We start from the raw sequence: 18,618 nt of genomic DNA on the forward strand, positions 1-18,618 counted from the left end.
TCTTAAAAGCCTCTGGCTGGACTTAGTGATGCAGCTCCCTGCTCTTTGCACCCTGTGTCACTTCTGCCTTAACGCTTTGTATTGGATCAAAACTGCCTGTTTGGGCCAATGCCTCCTCCCTTAGACTGTGGGCATTGGCTCATTTTTTTTATCTCCATTGTTGAGCATAGTGCTTCATACACAGCAAGCACTCAATAAATGAAAAGATGGACAGTGGTCTAGTGGTTGAAGACAGTTGTAACCAGTCTAAGGAGTCATCGTAAGAACTGGCCCCTGTAAGGATTGTTGAAGATCCATTTCACAGAGAGTTTAATCTCAACATAAATGTGCAAAATGAATTAGAATTAACTCCCGAGAAGGAGGTTATAATAAAAAAAAATCTGCTTACCATAAAAACTTGATTATTCAGGGCTTCCCTGGTGGCGCAGTGGTTGGGAGTCCGCCTGCCGATGCAGGGGACACGGGTTCGTGCCCCGATCCCGGAAGATCCCACATGCCGCGGAGCGGCTGGGCCCGCGAGCCATGGCCGCGGAGCCTGTGTGTCCGGAGCCTGTGCTCCGCAACGGGAGAGGCCACAGCAGTGAGAGGCCCGCGTACAGCAAAAAAAAAAAAAAAAAAACAACAAAAAAAACTTGATTATTCAAACATTGGTTATAAAAGCAAAATTCCTTTTTTATCTGAATCAAGGCCAAGTCCTTATTTAATTAATTTATAAGACAACTTTCCTCCTGGCCAAAATTGTGCTCAAGTCTCCCATATCATTTTTCTTACAAGATTTCACTTGACTTAATATGTTGAGATTATAGTTCCACTTGCAAAGTGACCTAACTAAAAGAAGAAATTTATAACAGAAAGCTACAAAGATAATATGAAAAGATATAAAGTAATACAAATGGAGACAAATTCTGGCATAATTGTTTTAAAAAAATCAGATAAGAATTATTATTTTTTTAAAAAGCATTCTTCTCCTGAAGGTTTACTTACATGGAAAGGTGGATTATCAGTGATTTTTAGGGAAAGAAAACCTTAACTTTTTAGGTCAGAATTTTCTACTCTTTGTAACCAGAAAAGAACTTGTGTCTTTAGCCTCTGGCCCAATGACTCTAAAATTCCTATTGTTCCCTGAATATGCTTCATGCTTTAGTGATGAGAGCCCTGAAGTGTCCTCCTCCCTGTCAAACAGCCCCCTGTGGGGCTGCCCCAGTTTCACATCTTGGGAATAGTAGCAAATATTCACGTGACAACTTTGAGGAACAGACTGGAAAAGGGTTCCATGTGAATAGAAATCAAACTGGGAAAGAAGACTGTGTCTCTTTTCCTATTAATATTTCAAGTTATTCATATTTCAAGGTTCAGGTCAAATGACTGAGAGTTTGCTTGTTCATTTCTATCCAATTAACCCACATCTGTTGAAAACTTCTTACAAAAAGGCACTGTGCTGGGTACTGGGGCTAAAATGGTCCCTGTCCTCATGGAGGTGTCATTTAGTAATGGATTACTTTGTGCCAGGCACTGTGTTTTGTATGTATTATCATAAAGCTATGAGATTTTATATCTAAGACAGTACAGGCTCAGAGAAGGTAAGTATTGGAGCCATTAAAATAGGGATTATAACGTTTGTCTTGCAAGGTCATTTTAAGGATTAAATGTCATTCATTCATTCATTTATTGCCATCTATCCTCCGAAAGACCTCCTGTGAGTGCCCTGCTTTCATTATTTTTTCAAAGCACTCATCACTTGACATATTGTCTTTGTAGCTATTATTTATCTATTTATTTATCACAGGCCTCCTCCCACTAGATGTACGTTTCATGAGAGCAGGGCCTTGGTGGTTTACCGATGCCTATAATTTTGTCTGGTCCATGGCAGGCACCCAACACATATGTCTTGAGTGAATTTGTTGAGTGAATGATTCAAGTGTTTAGCTTGGTGTCTGTGTTCAGTATTTTATCCCTCATCTTGCTCTCCCAATCTCTATTGGCTGTGTTCTGTGTAAATGACATGACATTATTTGGTAAAATTTGTAGTATCCTTTTCTTGTCAATATTTAACAGAAACGCTCAAGTTAAATAGGTAAACTATTTGAACAGATAATGCACAAGGAAGATGTGTTATAAATATTCAAAAGCATGTTCACACTCACTAATAAATGTGCTACAGATTTAAAAAAAGAACAGTGAAATCTCTTTTTTGTTTTTTAAAATTATGATTAAAAATGTAATATCCAGTTTTGTAATATCCAGTGAGAATTCTATGAGGTGGAAATTGCAACAAAGGGCTTCCAGGAGGGTAAATGGAAATGATTTTTCAGGAAGAAATTTTACAATATGTACTAAAAGCATTTAAAATGTTTTCACTCAGTGGTTAAGTAAAATAATTAAAAATCTTATAATGGGGAGTGATGTATCTGTAAAGATTATGCTTATTAATGCTTGTTTTGTCACAGGGGAGATTGTTTTATGACTGAAAGTTAATGTGAAAAGGAAAGAAAACTGGTATACACTATACAATAAAGACTCCCTTGCATGAAACATATCAGCATAGAAAACATAGACATGAAATGTACCCAAAATGTTATGACTGATAGCCCTGAAACCCCAGGGATGATTAATTTGTATTTTATGCATTTCTGCATTAAGAAAATTAAACATTAGCAAAAGTATTATTACAAATAAAATTCTATATGTGTTTAGAGCATTTACATTTGCAAGATATTTTCATAAGATTATCTTTTGTGGTCTCAACAGCTTTTTGAAGTAAGCATGGCAGAGATTTTTATTCTTATTTTTTAGGTGGGTTTACAAAGAGGCTCAGAGAGGTTGTTTGACTTACTGTCGTCACTTGGTATCTGTAGGGGATTGGTTTCAGGAATCCCCATGAATATAAAAATCTGTGGATGCTCAAGTCCTTTATATGAAATAGCATAGTATTTGGAAATAACCTACACACATACTCCTGTATACAGTTGACCCACGAATAACATGAGTTTGAACTGTGTGGGTCCACTTATACTTGGATTTTTTTCACTAAGTACATACTATGGTACTACTCAATCCTTGGTCGGTTGAATCATCTCTAGATCACTTATAATACTGAATACAATGTAAATGCTATGTAAATAGTTGTAAATACAATGTATATACTACGTAAATACTTGCTGGCATGTGGCAAATTCAAGTTTTGCTTTTTGGAACTTTGTGGAATTTTTTTTTTTTAATCCTTGGTTGAATCTGCAGATGGGGAACTGGCAGATATGGAAGGCTGTACTTATTACCACATAATTAGCAGTTGGAATCTTTGGGCCTAAAATCTGGGCAAAATGATGTTATGATCAAAAAGCTTTGAGTTTAAATTCTGCTTCCGGAGAACAGGATGAGCATTAGATGAGGTGCAGGTGAAAGCCTGACGCCTGGCTCACAGGAAATCTTCAACAAATGTTCTTCTCCCTTCTAGGCTTACTTACAGGACCATGAGCCCACCAGTCTAATCTCCCTGCATCTCACTGAGCTTGACCTGCTCATCCCCTAACAAGATGCCTTGGGAATGAGAGATGGTGCAGCTCTTGGCTGCTAAGATGTGTTCTCCATATGTTTGGTTCATACATTCAAGCCTTTACTCACTTCTTCCAGCCTCATCCAGGTTTGCCTGTCAGTGGGGATAGAGGTCTTGGCATCTAAGGAAAGGGGCGTGTCCATCACACCCTTGAAATAACGTGTATCTGTGAGAAGAGAAAAAATTTAAGATCATACTTTACATGGCTCAGCATATTATAATTTATAAACTATTTGCCTATCTACAAACTCGTTGACTCATCACAATATAGGTATGAGGCAAGTCATTCTACTTCCACTTAACGGATGAAGAGACTGAGGTTCAAAGAGGAGAAGTCACTCCTCTTGGTCCATACACGTAAATGTCAAAGTCTGGACCTGAACATTCTTCATTCTCTTATCCACTTGGAGAATTCTACTCATCTGTCAAGGCTTGGGCTGTGTCATGCCCTTCGAAAATCTTCCTAGACACCTGCACACCACCCCTGGCTCTCTTTTCCATGTCATATACTTAACATATGCTTAATTATATACTTAACATAATTATATACATTATCTACTTAACTTATTCTATCATACTTATCTGTTTATCTGTCTTTCTGCCATTAGATTGTGACCTTCCTGAGAACATGGATTATGCTTTATTTATCTTTATGTCACTTGATCAATCTTAATGTGATAACTGGCACACTGTAGATACTCAGTAAATGCTTGCTGAGCAAATGAAGAAAGGAATATCATTACTAGTTACAAGGCGATTCTCCCCAGTAGATTCATTTCAATAAATCAGGCTCTCAGAAATAACAAATGCTTTCTCTTTTCCCTTACAGCAGTGTGCTTTACCTAAGGTTCAGAGAACTTGCTGGAGCTGCCCAAAGCACCCCAGTTAGAAAGAGGCAAAGGTGGATTTGTAATAAGGTCTTCTTTCTCTTAAAAAGCTTGGCTTTGCTGCCATGTCCTAGTGCCACTCATATGCTGGTTACTGGCAAAGCATATCAGCCATATTAAAAAGTCTTCCTTTTTACTGTAATCTCCTCTATGCAAACTTTGTCTTAACAGGGATGTTGCCCACATTCCTACCAGTCAATCTTCTGTCATGCTCATCAGTTATTTCTAGGACGCAAGATGAGCATCATGATAATAATAACCAATAGTCAAAGAGCTCTGACTCTGTGTTAAGTCCTCTGGTGAGAACTCAGCATGCATCATACATGTGATCTTCAAAAAACACTCTGGGGGTAAGTTCTCTTATTATGAACCCTGTTTTCTGATAGAGAAAATGATTTTTAGATGCTTGCTCAAGGTCACACAGCTAATAAGACATAGAGGCATGATTTTAAACTAGAGCTGTTTAATTCACAACCTGCAGCTTTAGTTGCTATGCATTATTGCAGCACGGACATGAATTTTTCAGATTTCAGACCCCAAATGTTACCTGCATATTCAGATTCCTTTATAGGCCTGGCTGGTAAAATTTTCACTGATTGCCGTGCTTCTACCATATGAACCTCAGGGTCTTCATAGTCCTCATCTGTGTGGCCTTTTGCTCCATCGAGGCCTGCTGCTAATTTCCTTCCCTAAGGAGGGAACATTTGAGTGAGTCAAGGAAAGGTACAATAATGACAAAGATTATAGACTACCATGCTAGCTAGGGGAGTAATATCGATTCTCTTAGCTTGGAGTTAAAGATTTGAGAGTCTGGGATCTGAGGCAGTTAAATTCTTGTAGTAGGCAGAATTCTAACGATATCCCTAGAATGACATCAACATTATGATGGAGTGAGACACTCCCTTTGTCTCTCCCCTTCAATCTACAACTAGTAAAACATCCATAACTCAACAAAGGTTCCTCTGCCCAAGACACCAGGACTCCAGAGAGATCCACATGTTTGTACATCTGAAGGTAGGTAGATTGGAATACATAGAGAGGGTAGAATCAGGGGAACAGTAGAGGTGGTGCCCATAATCCCGACCCCCAGAAAACCTGGTGGCAGCAGCAGAGGTGGTACACTACTCTAATTTCCTGGTTACAGTGGTGCCCATGGCCACAAGGAACTGTACAGCAGCAGCAGCAGGACCTGCAAACTCCAGGTGTGCCTGTGATTCTGGCAACCCCTGCCCATGGCTCCCCACCCCTTGCTACGGTAGCATTGCTGATAACTCAAGCAACACTGGACATGAAGATGCCAGTAGCAGCAGTGACATTGATATCAGCAAGGCACCAGTGATCCCAGAGGCATAAACTGCAATGACAAGGGCACCAGTGAGAACTCTGGTAGAGGCAGAGGAGGGTGGAAACTGCTGATTCTCAAATAGAGCCAGAGGCAGCTCAGATAAGAAAAAACAAAAATGTGCTATAGCAGCACCTACTGAAAAACAAAAGAAAGGTCTCTAATTACCAATCTGTGAAACTGTTAGAATCAAAGTAAACAAAGTTTTACCTAAACAAGAGAGCTATTTACTACTTCAAATGCACTGGTAGAGGAACAACTCATCAAGCACCATGAAAAACCATGGTAACACAGTATCACAAAATGAATATGAAAATTATCCAGAAACCAAATTTAAGTCACAGGAGACTGTGATCTAACTGATAGAGTTAAAAATAGCTGTCATGAGGAAACTCAACAAGCCATAAGAAAACTCAGAAAGCAATTCAATGAGCTCAGGAATAAAACCAATGACAGAAGGAATACTTTACCAAAGAGACTAAAACTCTAAAAAATAATCAAACAGAAATTCTGAGCTTGAGAACTCAATAAATGAGATGAAGAATACATTTGAAAGCATTGGAAATAGAGCAGATAATGTGGAAGAGAGAATCAGTGAGCTCAAAGATAGAAATTTAAAAATGATTCAGGTAGAAGAGGAGAGAGAACTAAGATTTTTTTTTTAAATGAAGAAATTCTATAAGAACTATCTGATTGCATTAGAAAAAAGCACCATAAGAATAGCGGGTATACCAGAAAAGGAAGAGAGGGAGAAGGGAGTAGAGAGCTTATTTAAAAAATAATAGCTGAGAACTTCCCAAACCTGAGGAAGGAACTGGATATACAAGTCTACGAAGCTAATAGAACACCTAATTATCTTAGTGCAAAAAGACCTTCTCCAAGACACATTATATTAAAACTGCCAAAAGTCAATGATAAAGAAAGAGTATTAAAGGCAGTGAGGGAAAAAAAGACAGTAACCTACAAAGGTATTCCCATTAGGCTATCAGCAGACTTCTCAGCAGAAACTCTGTAGGCCATGAGAGAAAGAAATGACATACTCAAAATACTGAAAGATAAAAACTGTGAGCCAAGAATACTCTATCCAGCAAAGTTATCTTTCAGATATAAAGGAGAAATAAAGGTTTTCCCAGACAAATAAAACCCGAGGGTGTCCATCACCACTAGACCTGCCTTACAAGAAATGTTGAAAGGAGCTCTTCTACTTGAAACAAAAAGGTAAAAGTATACAAAACTTTGAGTAATGTGATAAATAGAGAGAATCAGAAAATTGCAACTCTATATCAGAATTGGTTGTTAAACACTTAATTATAGCATAAAGGTTAAAGGAGAAAACACTAAAAATAACTATAACTACTTAAATTTGGTAATGAACTCACAACATAAAAAGGGATGTTTTTGTGGCAACAAAAATATGAGGGGGAGAAGAAAAGGATACAACCTGTATAGACAAATGAACATAAGACTAAACAATATGCTACTGAACAAATATTGGGTTAATGGAAAAATTCAAAGGAGAAATTAAAAAAAAAACACATGAGGACAAATAAAAATGAAAATATGACATACCCAAACCTATGCATGCAGCCAAGCAGTACTAAGAGGAAAGGTAGCAATATAGGCCTACCTCAAGAAATAAGAAAAATCTTGAATAAATAATATAACCTTATACATAAAATAGCTAGAAAAAGAAGAGAAAACAAAGCCCAAAGTCAGTAGAAGGAAGAAAATAATAAAAATCAGAGCAGAAGTAAATGAAATAGAGAAAAAAAGACAACAGAAAAAGATGAATGAAACTAAGACCTGCTTCTTTGAAAAGATAAATGAAATGGGCAAACCTTTAGCTAGACATACTAAGAAAAAATGAGAAGGCTTAAATAAATAAAATCTGAAGCAAAAGAGAAGTTACAACAAATACCACAGAAATACAAAAGATTATAAGAGAGTACTATGAATAGCTATATGCCAACAAATTGGATAGCCAAAATGAAATGGATATAAATTCTTAGAATTATATAACCTTCCAAGACTGAATCATGAAGAACTAGATTTTCTGAATAGACTGATCCATAGTAAGGAGATTGAAGCAGTAATCAAAAACCTTTCAAAAACAAAAGTCCAGGAGACATTCAAGATAGAGGAAGAGTAAGATGTGGGGATCAGCTTCCTCCCCGCAAATGCATCAGAAATACATTTATACATGGAACAACTCCTACAGAACATCTACTGAACACTGGCAGAAGACATTAGACTTCCCCCCTAAATATATATATTTTTTCCATTTCCTCTTTTTGTGAGTGTGTATGTGTATGCTTCTTTGTGTGATTTTGTCTGTATAGCTTTGCTTTTACCATTTGTCCTAGAGTTCTGTCTGTCGTTTTTTTATTTATTATTTTTTAGTTTAGTTTTTAGCACTTGTTACCATTGGTAGATATATTTTTTGGTTTGGTTGCTCTCTTCTTTCTTTCTTTTTTTAATTATTTTTAAATTTTTTAAATTTTTAATAATTTAAAAAATTCTTTATTTTAATAACTTTATTGTATTCTATTATATTTTCTTTCTTTCTTTCTTTCTTTCTTTCTTTCTTTCTTTCTTTCTTTCTCCCTTTTCTTCTGAGCCATGTGGCTGACAGGGTCTTGATGCTCTGGCCGGGTGTCAGGCCTGAGCCTCTGAGATGGGAGAGCTGAGTTCAGGACATTGGTCCACCAGAGAGCTCACAGCTCCATGTAATATCAAATGGTGAAAGCACCCCAAGAGATCTCCATCTCAACACTAAGGCCCAACTCCACTCAACGAGCAGCAAGTTACAGTGCTGGACAGACTATGCCAAAAAAACTAGCGAGACAGGAGCGCAACCCCACCCATTAACAGAGAGGCTGCCTAAAATCATATTAAGGTCACAGACACCCCAAAACACACCACCAGAGGGGGTCCTGCCCACCAGAAAGACAAGATCCAGCCACATCCACCAGAACACAGGCACCAGTCCCCTCCATCAGGAAGCTTACACAACCCACTGAATCAACCTCAGCCACTGGGGGCAGACACCAAAAACAATGGGAACAATGGACCTGCAACCTGTGAAACGGAGACCCCAAACACAGTAAGTTAAGGAAAATGAGAAGACAGAGAAATACACAGCAGATGAAGGAGCAAGGTAAAAACCCACCAGACCAAACAAATGAAGAGGAAATAGGCAGTCTACCTGAAAAATAATTCAGAGTAATGATAGTAAAGATGATCCAAAATCTTGGAAATAGAATGTAGAAAATACAAGAAATGTTTACCAAGGAACTAAAAGAACTAAAGAGCAAATAAAAAATGATGAACAACACAATAAATGAAATTAAAAATTCTCTAGAAGGAATAAATAGCAGAATACCTGAGGCAGAAGAGTGGATAAGAGACCTGGAAGATAAAATATTGGAAAAGACCTCCACAGAGCAGAATAAAGAAAAAAGAATGAAAAGAATTGAGAACAGTATCAGATACCTCTGGGACAACATTAAACACACCAACATTCAAATTATAGGGGTCTCAGAAGAAGAAGAGAAAAAGAAAGGGTCTGAGAAAATATTTGAAGAGATTATAGTTGAAAACTCTCCAAATATGGGAAAGGAAATAGTTAAAAGTCCAGGAAGCACAGGGAGTCCCATACAGGGTAAATCCAAGGAGAAACATGCCAAGACACATATTAATCAAACTATCAAAAATTAAATACAGAGAAAAATATTAAAAGCAGCAAGGGAAAAGCAACAAATAACATACAAGGGAATCCCCATAAGGTTAACAGCTGATCTTTCAGCGGAAACTCTGCAAGCCAGAAGGGAGTGACAGAACATATTTAAAGTGATGAAAGGGAAAAACCAACAACCAAGATTACTCTACCCAGCAAGGATCTCACTCAGATTCAATGGAGAAATTAAAACCTTTACAGACAAGCAAAAGTTAAGAGAATTCAGCACCACCAAACCAGCTTTATAACAAATGCTAAAGGAACTTCTCTAGGCAGGAAACACAAGGGAAGGAAAAGATCTGCAATAACAAAACCAAAACAGTTAAGAAAATGGTAATAGGAACATACATATTGATAACTATCTTAAATGTAAATGGATTAAATGCTCCAACCAAAAGACACAGACTGGCTGAATGGATACAAAAACAAGACCCATATATATGCTGTCTACAAGAGACACACTACAGGCCTAGGGACCCATACAGACTGAAAGTGAGGGGATGGAAAAAGATATTCCATGCAAATGGAAATCAAAAGAAAGCTGGAGTAGCAATTCTCATATCAGACAAAATTGACTTTAAAATAAAGACTATTACAAGGGACAAAGAAGGCCACTACATAATGATCAAGGGATCAATCCAAGAAGACAATATAACAATTGTAAATATTTATGAACCCAATATAGGTGCACCTCAATACATAAGGCAAATGCTAACAGCCATGCAAGGGGAAATCAACAGTAACACAATCATAGTAGGGGACTTTAACATGCCACTTTTACCAATGGACAGATCATCCAAAATGAAAATAAATAAGAAACACAAGCTTTAAATGATACATTAAACAAGATGGACTTAATTGATATTTACAGGACATTCCATCGAAAAATAATAGAATACATTTTCTCTCAGGTGCTCATGGGACATTCTCCAGGATAGATCATATCTTGGGTCACAAATCAAGCCTTGGTAAATTTAAGACAATTGAAATCATATCAAGCATCTTTTCTGACGACAACGCTATGAGAGTAGATATCAATTACGGGAAAAAATCTGTAGGAAAACTACTAAATAACCAAGAGGTCACTGAAGAAATCAAAGAGGAAATAAAAAAATACCTAGAAACAAATGACAATGAAAACACGATGACTGAAAACCTATGGGATGCAGCAAAAGCAGTTCTAAGAGGGAAGTTTATAGCAATACAATCCTACCTTAAGAAGCAAGAAACATCTCAAATAAACAACCTAACCTTACAACAAAAGCAATTAGACAAAGAAGAACAAAAAAGTCCCCAAAGTTAGCAGAAGGAAAGACATCATAAAAATCAGATCAGATAATAAATGAAAAAGAAATGAAGGAAACAATAACAAAGATCAATAAAACTAAAAGCTGTTTCTTTGAGAAGATAAACAAAATTTATAAACCACTAGCCAGACTTATCAAGAAAAAAAGGAAGAAGACACAAATCAATTGAATTAGAAATGAAAAAGGAGATGTAACAACTGACACTGTAGAAATACGAAGGATCATGAGAGATTACAACAAGCAACTCTATGCCAATAAAATGGACAACCTGGAAGAAATGGACAAATTCTTAGAAATGCACAACCTGCCAAGACTGAAGCAGGAAGATATAGAAAATATAAACAGACCAATCACAAGCACTGAAATTGAGACTGTGATTAAAAACCTCCTGAGAAACAAAAGCCCAGGACCAGATGGCTTCACAGGCAAATTCTGTCAAACATTTAGAGAAAAGCTAACACTTATTCTTCTCAAACTCTTCCAAAATATAGCAGAGGGAGGAACACTCCCAAACTCATTCTATGAGGCCACCATCACCCTGATACCAAAAGCAGACAAATATATCACAAAGAAAGAAAACTACAGACCAATACCACTGATGAACATAGATACAAAAATCCTTAACAAAATACTACCAAACAGAATGCGACAACACATTAAAAGGATCATACACCATGATGAAGTGGGGTTTATCCCAGGAATGCAAGGATTCTGCAATATATGCAAATCAATCAATGTGATAAACCATATTAACAGACTGAAGGAGAAAAACCACATGATCATCTCAATAGATCCAGAAAAAGCTTTCAACAAAATTTAACACCAATTTATGATAAAAACTCTTCAGAAAGTAGGCAAAAAGGGATGTTACCTCAACATAGTAAAGGCCATATATGACAAACCCACAGCCAACATCATTCTCAATGGTGAAAAACTGAAACCATTTCCTCTAAGATCAGGAACAAGACAAGGTTGTTCACTCTCACCACTATTATTCAACATAGTTTTGGAAATTTTAGCCACAGCAATCAGAGAAGAAAAAGAAATAAAAGGAATCCAAATCAGAAAAGAAGTAAAGCTGTCACTGTTTGCAGATGACATATACTATATATAGAAAATCCTAAAGATGCTACCAGAAAACTGCTAGAGCTAATCAATGAATTTGGTAAAGTAGCAGGATACAAAATTAATGCACAGCAATCTCTTGCATTCTTATACACTAATGATGAAAAATCTGAAAGAGAAATTAAGGAAACACCCCCATTTACCATTGCAACAAAAAGAATAAAATACCTAGGAATAAATCTACCTAAGGAGACAAAAGACCTGTATGCAGAAAACTATAAGACATTGATGAAAGAAATTAAAGATGATACAAACAGATGGAGAGATATACCATGTTCTTGGATTGGAAGAATCAACATTGTGAAAATGACTCTACTACCCAAAGCAATCTACAGATTCAATGCAATCCCTGTCAAACTACCAATGGCATTTTTCACAAAACTAGAATGAAAATCTTCACAATTTGTATGGAAACACAAAGACCTCAAATAGCAAAAGCAACCTCGAGAAAGAAAAACGGAGCTGGAGGAATCAGGCTCCCAGACTTCAAACTATACTACAAAGTTACAGTAATCAAGACAGTATCGTATTGGCACAAAAACACAAATATAGATCAAAGGAACAGTATAGAAAGCCCAGAGATAAGCCCTGACACATATGGTCACCTTATTTCTGATAAAGGAGGCAAGAATATACAATGGAGAAAAGACAGGTTTTTCAATAAGTGGTGCCAGGAAAACTGGACAGCTACATGTAAAAGAATGAAATTAGAACACTCCCTAACACCATACAGAAAAGTAAACTCAAAATGGTTTCAAGACCTAAATGTAAGGCCAGACACTATAAAACTCTTAGAGGAAAACATAGGCAGAACACTCTATGACATAAAACACAGCAAGATGCTTTTTGGCCCACCTCCTACAGAAAAAGAAATAAAAATGAAAATAAACAAATGGGACCTAATGAAACTTAATTGGGAGAAAATATTTGCAAATGAAGCAACTGACAAAGGATTAATCTCCAAAATTTACAAGCAGCTCGTGCAGCTCAATATCAAAAAAACAAACAACCCAATCCAAAAATGGGCAGAAGACCTAAATAGACATTTCTCCAAAGAAGATATACAGATTGCCAACAAACACATGAAAGGATGCTCAACATCACTAATCATTAGAGAAATGCAACTCAAAACTACAATGAGGTATCACCTCACACCAGTCAGAATAGCATCATGAAAATATGTACAAACAATAAATGCTGGAGAGAGTGTGGAGAAAAGGGAACCCTCTTGCACTGTTGGTGGGAATTTAAATTGATACAACCACTATGGAGGACAATATGTAGGTTCCTTAAAAAACTAAAAATAGAACTACCATACAACCCAGCAATCCCACTACTGGGCATATACCCTGAGAAAACCATACTTCAAAAAGAGTCATATATCACAATGTTCATTGCAGCTCTATTTACAATAGACAGGACATGGAAGCAACCTACATGTCCATCAACAGGTGAGTGGATAAAGAAGATGTGGCACATATATACAATGGAATATTACTCAGCCATAAAAAGAAACGAAACTGAGCTATTTGTAATGAGGTGGATAGACCTAGAGTCTGTCATACAGAGTGAAATAAGTCAGAAAGAGAAAGACAAATACCATATGCTAACACATATATATGGAATTTTAAAAAAAATGTCATGAAGAACCTAGGGGTAAAACGGGAATAAAGACACAGACCTACTTGAGAATGGACTTGAGGATATGGGGAGGGGGAAGGGTAACAAAGCGAAAGAGAGGCATGGACATATATACACTACCAAACGTAAGGTAGATAGATAGTGGGAAGCAGCCACAGAGCACAGGGAGATCAGCTCGGTGCTTTGTGACCGCCTGGAGGGGTGGGAGGGGGAGGGTGGGAGGGAGGGAGATGCATGAGGGAAGGGATGTGGGAACAGATGTATATGTATGACTGATTCACTTTGTTATAAAGCAGAAACTAATAAAAAAAAAAGAAATCAAACTGAGCTATTTGTAATGAGGTGGATGGACCTCGAGTCTGTCATACAGAATGAAGTTAAGTCAGAAAGAGAAAACAAATACCGTATACTAACACATATATATGAAATCTAAAAAAAAGTAAAAGGTTCTGAAGAACCTAGGGGCAGGACAGGAATAAAGACACAGATGTAGAGAATGGACTTGAGGACATATGGAGGGGGAAGGGTAAGCTGGGACAAAGTGAGAGAGTGGCATGGACATATATACACTACCAAATGTAAAATAGATAGCTAGTGGGAAGCATCCACACAACACAGGGAGATCAGCTCGGTGCTTTGTGTCCACCTAGAGGGCTGGGATACGGAGTTTGGGAGGGAGACGCAAGAGGGAAGAGGTATGGGGATATATGTATATGTATAGCTGATTCACTTTGTTATAAAGCAGAAACTAACACACCATTGTAAAGCAATTATACTCCAATAAAGATATTAAAGGAAAAATGAGCAAATCGAGTACAACAATACATTAGGATCATACACCACAATCAAATGAGATTTATTCCAGTGATGGAAGGATAGTTCAATCTGCAAATCATTCAACATGATATACCACATTAACAAAATGAAGGATTAAAAAATCACATATTGACTTCAATAGATGCAGAAAAGTATTTGACAAGTTTCAACATCTGTTTATGATAAAAACTCAATAAAATGAGTATAGGAAGCATATACCTTAACATAATAAAGGCCATATATGACAAACCCACAGTTAACATCATACTCAACCAGAAGTGTCTTAACTGAGATCATGAATGTAAAATTTTTAGCAAAATACCTGATGGTCAGCACTCACTAAACACTAGTTGTAAACATTATTATGACTGCTACTGTGATAACAACTACTTTTAAAAAAAGCTTGAGATAAGAGAAGGCCACCAATCATGGTTTGTTCTCCTCCCTTTAAAATCTCTCTAACATTTGTTAAGTACTTTATATGTGTTAGGTGCTTTCTGTACTCTATTTCATTGTATAAGCAGAAATATCTATGAGGTGATTTTACTGTAGTGTAGGAACCTGGAATAGATAGGCTTGAGTTTAAATTCTAGGTTGACATTATTCTCATTCTCAAATATATTTAGACAAGTGCTTTATTAGTCCCAAGCTCCCAAGTGTATGTCTTTTTTTTTTTTTATCATCACTCTATCAAAGCAGTTTGGTAAAAGTAAAGACTAGTTACAGGATGAGTCTGCTTTCCAGGTAAGCAATAGCACGGGGGGAACTCACCAGACCCCTATCTGGAGGACATTTTGGGCCCCACTTTGGCTCAAGGCAACTCTGCTCATTCCATGAAAAGGTGTAGAATGCAATTTAGTAAATCTCTGTTCTCCATGGGACAGCATAAAGAAGGAGATGGACCCACTGAAGACAACAATTTTGACTTTCAATGTGCTAGCCCTTGATTTTCCCAAGTGCTTCCTATGGAAAGCAAGGCTTGAGTCTTACATGAACAGAGGAATCAGGCAAGTTTTGAAGGGCCCGTTTATCAAACATAAGGAGTTCAGGTGCAGGAGACCAGGGACCAACATAGTGATTTAAGAGCAGGAACAGGTTAGAGGGGAGAGCTTGGTGACCCAAAGGAAAAAGATTACATCATTGTACACAAAGTTGGGGTAGAAACATTTGCATATTTATGTTCATGCTGTGCCCCCAGCAACAGGTCATTATAGCCCTGAAACCCTGCCTACTTGGTCTGGTCTCAGGAGGTAAGCAGGGATCAGACTGGGAGTTCTTGGATGGGAAACCAGGTGAGATTGGTCTGCTTAGTGTTAACATGGATCCAAGATGGAGTCATCCTATCCTACATCTAAACTGTGAGTCCACTTTATGACCTTGGGGAGGTTACTTAACCTCCCTTACTTCAGTCTGTAAATTGGAGAAGGCTAAAATTACCTTATTTGGTTGCAGTCAGAGATTAATTGAGCAAATTGTATATGAAGGTTCTACTCTGGTGCCTGCCCATGACAGGAGCTCAGGACATGCTAGATCCCTTCTCTCTAGTTGACGTGCTGAGTATCAGTGGAGCTGAGTGCCCATGGAAAAGCAAAGATGCTGGGAGTGCACTCCAGGGTTTTTCACAATTGACCTGGCAAAGCGGGGGAGGTGACTGGGCTGTTCTCCTCCAGAACTGCACACAGAAGCGAGTTCTGAGCTGAAGCACCAGTATTTGACTCCTTTGGGATTTGACAGATAGACATTTTTGCAAGGACATCATTTTTATACTATTATGGCAACCAAGACTCCTCAGAGCACAGTCTCTTTGGGAAAGCCTTGGACCTGCTGGAAGAACTGGAGATGTGAGACAGAGCCCATCTTTAGTCCTGTCACCTTGCTAGACTTCATGGGGGCAGGGCACAAAGGAACAGCAACCACCACTTCAGGTCTGAAGAGAATCTACATCAGACCCTCAGAATCTTGCCCCCAGGACCAAATATAAATATTTTGGTTTATTTTTTCCAGAAAGAGAAAGGGACAGAGTTTTATTTTAAATATAATGCATTACATCTATTTATCTATTAACCTATCTAGTATCTGTCTACTCTCACTATCAGGGTTCTTACTAAAAGCTCAGTATATATAAGCCTTATACTTTATAAAATATTTTGTGATTGACTGATTGATTCATCGTGTGTATGTGTGTGTGAGTGTGTGTCCTGGGATGAAGAGCCATAGCTTTAATTTAATTAAAAAAAACTTATTTATTTATTTATTATTATTTTGGGCTGTATTGGGTCTTTGTTGCTGCGTGTGGGCTTTCTCTAGTTGCGGTGAGCAGGGGCTACTCTTTGTTGTGGTGCGCGGGCTTATTGCAGTGGCTTCTCTTGTTGCGGAGCACGGGCTCTAGGCGCGTGGGCTTCAGTAGTTGTGGCATGTGGGCTCAGTAGTTGTGGCTCGTGGGCTCTAGAGTGCAGCAGGCTCAGTAGTTGTGGTGCACAGACTTAGTTGCTCCAAGGCATGTGGGATCTTCCCAAACCAGGGCTCGAACCCATGTCCCTTGCATTGGCAGGTGGATTCTTAACCACTGCACCACCAGAGAAATCCAAATTCTTAAAGTAGTCTTTCAAATAGTAAAGAATCAATGATTTTACAGGTAAATCCTGTCTATCTATCTATCTATCATATATTTATCATCTATCTATCTCTATCATTTCTATCTATCCCATTTATCATCTATAGATAGGTTAGTTAAAAGTATTCAAATTATGTAAATTATAATTTAACAATTACATTATTTATAGTATTAGATATCTGATTTCATGTTATAAATTTAAAATTTTCTTGTCATTCAACTTCTTTGTAAATATTATTAATGACTTCATAATATGAATATATCATAATACATTCAATGATTCTTCTATTATTGAATATTTAGCATGATCCTAGTGTGTTGCCATTTAAAATATATTATAAAATATAGATGAGTATTTAAATATTAATCCAAATTTTAGCTTAATTCTTTAATTTAAATTCCCAACCATAGAATTACAGGGCCTAAGAAAATGGACATTTTTATATTTGTTAGTTAATATTATGAAATTGCTTTCCAAAGAGTTTCTTGCAATTTAAAATTTCACCATGAGTTTTAGGAAGTGATTTTCTCATCACACACTTGCCAGCACCATGTGTTGGTATTTTCACCTTATTCAATCTTCACAATGGCCATTGTGAGTTAATTTTTGTCTTTATTGTATAGTTGAGGAATGGAAATATAATGTTTTTCTCTTTCTCTATACTAATGCCTCAATATTTATTTATTTTTCCAGTTTTACTGAGAAATAATTGACATACATCACTGTATAAGTTTAAGACATACAGCATGATGATTTGATTTACATATATTGTAGGAATACAGTTTTCTACGCAAGAACTGAAATGCAGTTTTCTCTGCCAGGGAATTATGCCATTTGGAAAAGTTTAATTGTTTTAAATTCACTAAGTACCATGAAAAAAGCCACTTACTTTGTAAATATCAAACACTGACAAAATAGGTAAGGAAAGCAGCTGACTTACGCCGTCAAGAAGAGGCTCATTAATAGTCTGGTACTGGCCTGCCAACAAAAAGAGACCAAAATGTTATTGCAAAACACTGGGAAGACTGAGCCCTTGTTTTTCTCCAGAAATCTTGTGCTCATTTCAATTAATTTTTCATGACTGTAATTGCTCAAAATGAAGTGCACATTTCCATGCTTCTCATTCTATCAGCTGCTCTTACATAACAGGGGCAATGGAAAAGGAGGAAAGAGAATCAAATCCCAACTAAGAAGCCTTTCCACAGCAAGCTAGCCTTCTCACTGGAAGAGAAACAATGTTAGAAAGAACGCCGCCCCCCCCAATCAATAGCACCCAAAGTAATGACTCAGCAACATCTCAGCCAATGACCACATGTGTTTTCCCCTTGCCCTCTGGCACACGTCGCACTTGCAATAATGTGTCCACACATTGTCTTCTTGAACAGACTCTACATATTTTAAGAGTAGGGGCCATATCTACTTATTCATCTATCCCTGGCTTGAGGTGCAGGGCCCTACTGACCAAATGAATTCTTGATAGGCGTTTGTTGAATAAATCTTGTTCAGCAGATGTTTCTCAACACTCAACTTCCTCCCTTGGACTTGTTCTATGAAAGATGGCCAGAAAGTCATCTAGTGTACTCAGTGCTCGATGTT

General features: G+C 37.4%; 1 protein-coding gene across 1 annotated transcript in view; it reads right to left on the minus strand.

Moving 5' to 3' along the window:
* Window positions 1-18,618, minus strand: part of CLNK (cytokine dependent hematopoietic cell linker) — a gene marked incomplete at both ends in the record, with an annotated part of 189,097 nt that overhangs the window by 78,508 nt on the left and 91,971 nt on the right. Inside the window, 3 exons of the mRNA XM_082643369.1 lie at window positions 3,622-3,719; window positions 4,988-5,129; window positions 17,963-18,000. Coding sequence (XP_082499495.1) covers window positions 3,622-3,719; window positions 4,988-5,129; window positions 17,963-18,000 — 278 coding nt within the window. The remainder of the gene's footprint in view (window positions 1-3,621; window positions 3,720-4,987; window positions 5,130-17,962; window positions 18,001-18,618) is intronic.

This window comes from Mesoplodon mirus, assembly GCF_964341445.2.
Source record: "Mesoplodon mirus genome assembly, chromosome: 2".
Taxonomy (NCBI): domain Eukaryota; kingdom Metazoa; phylum Chordata; class Mammalia; order Artiodactyla; family Ziphiidae; genus Mesoplodon; species Mesoplodon mirus.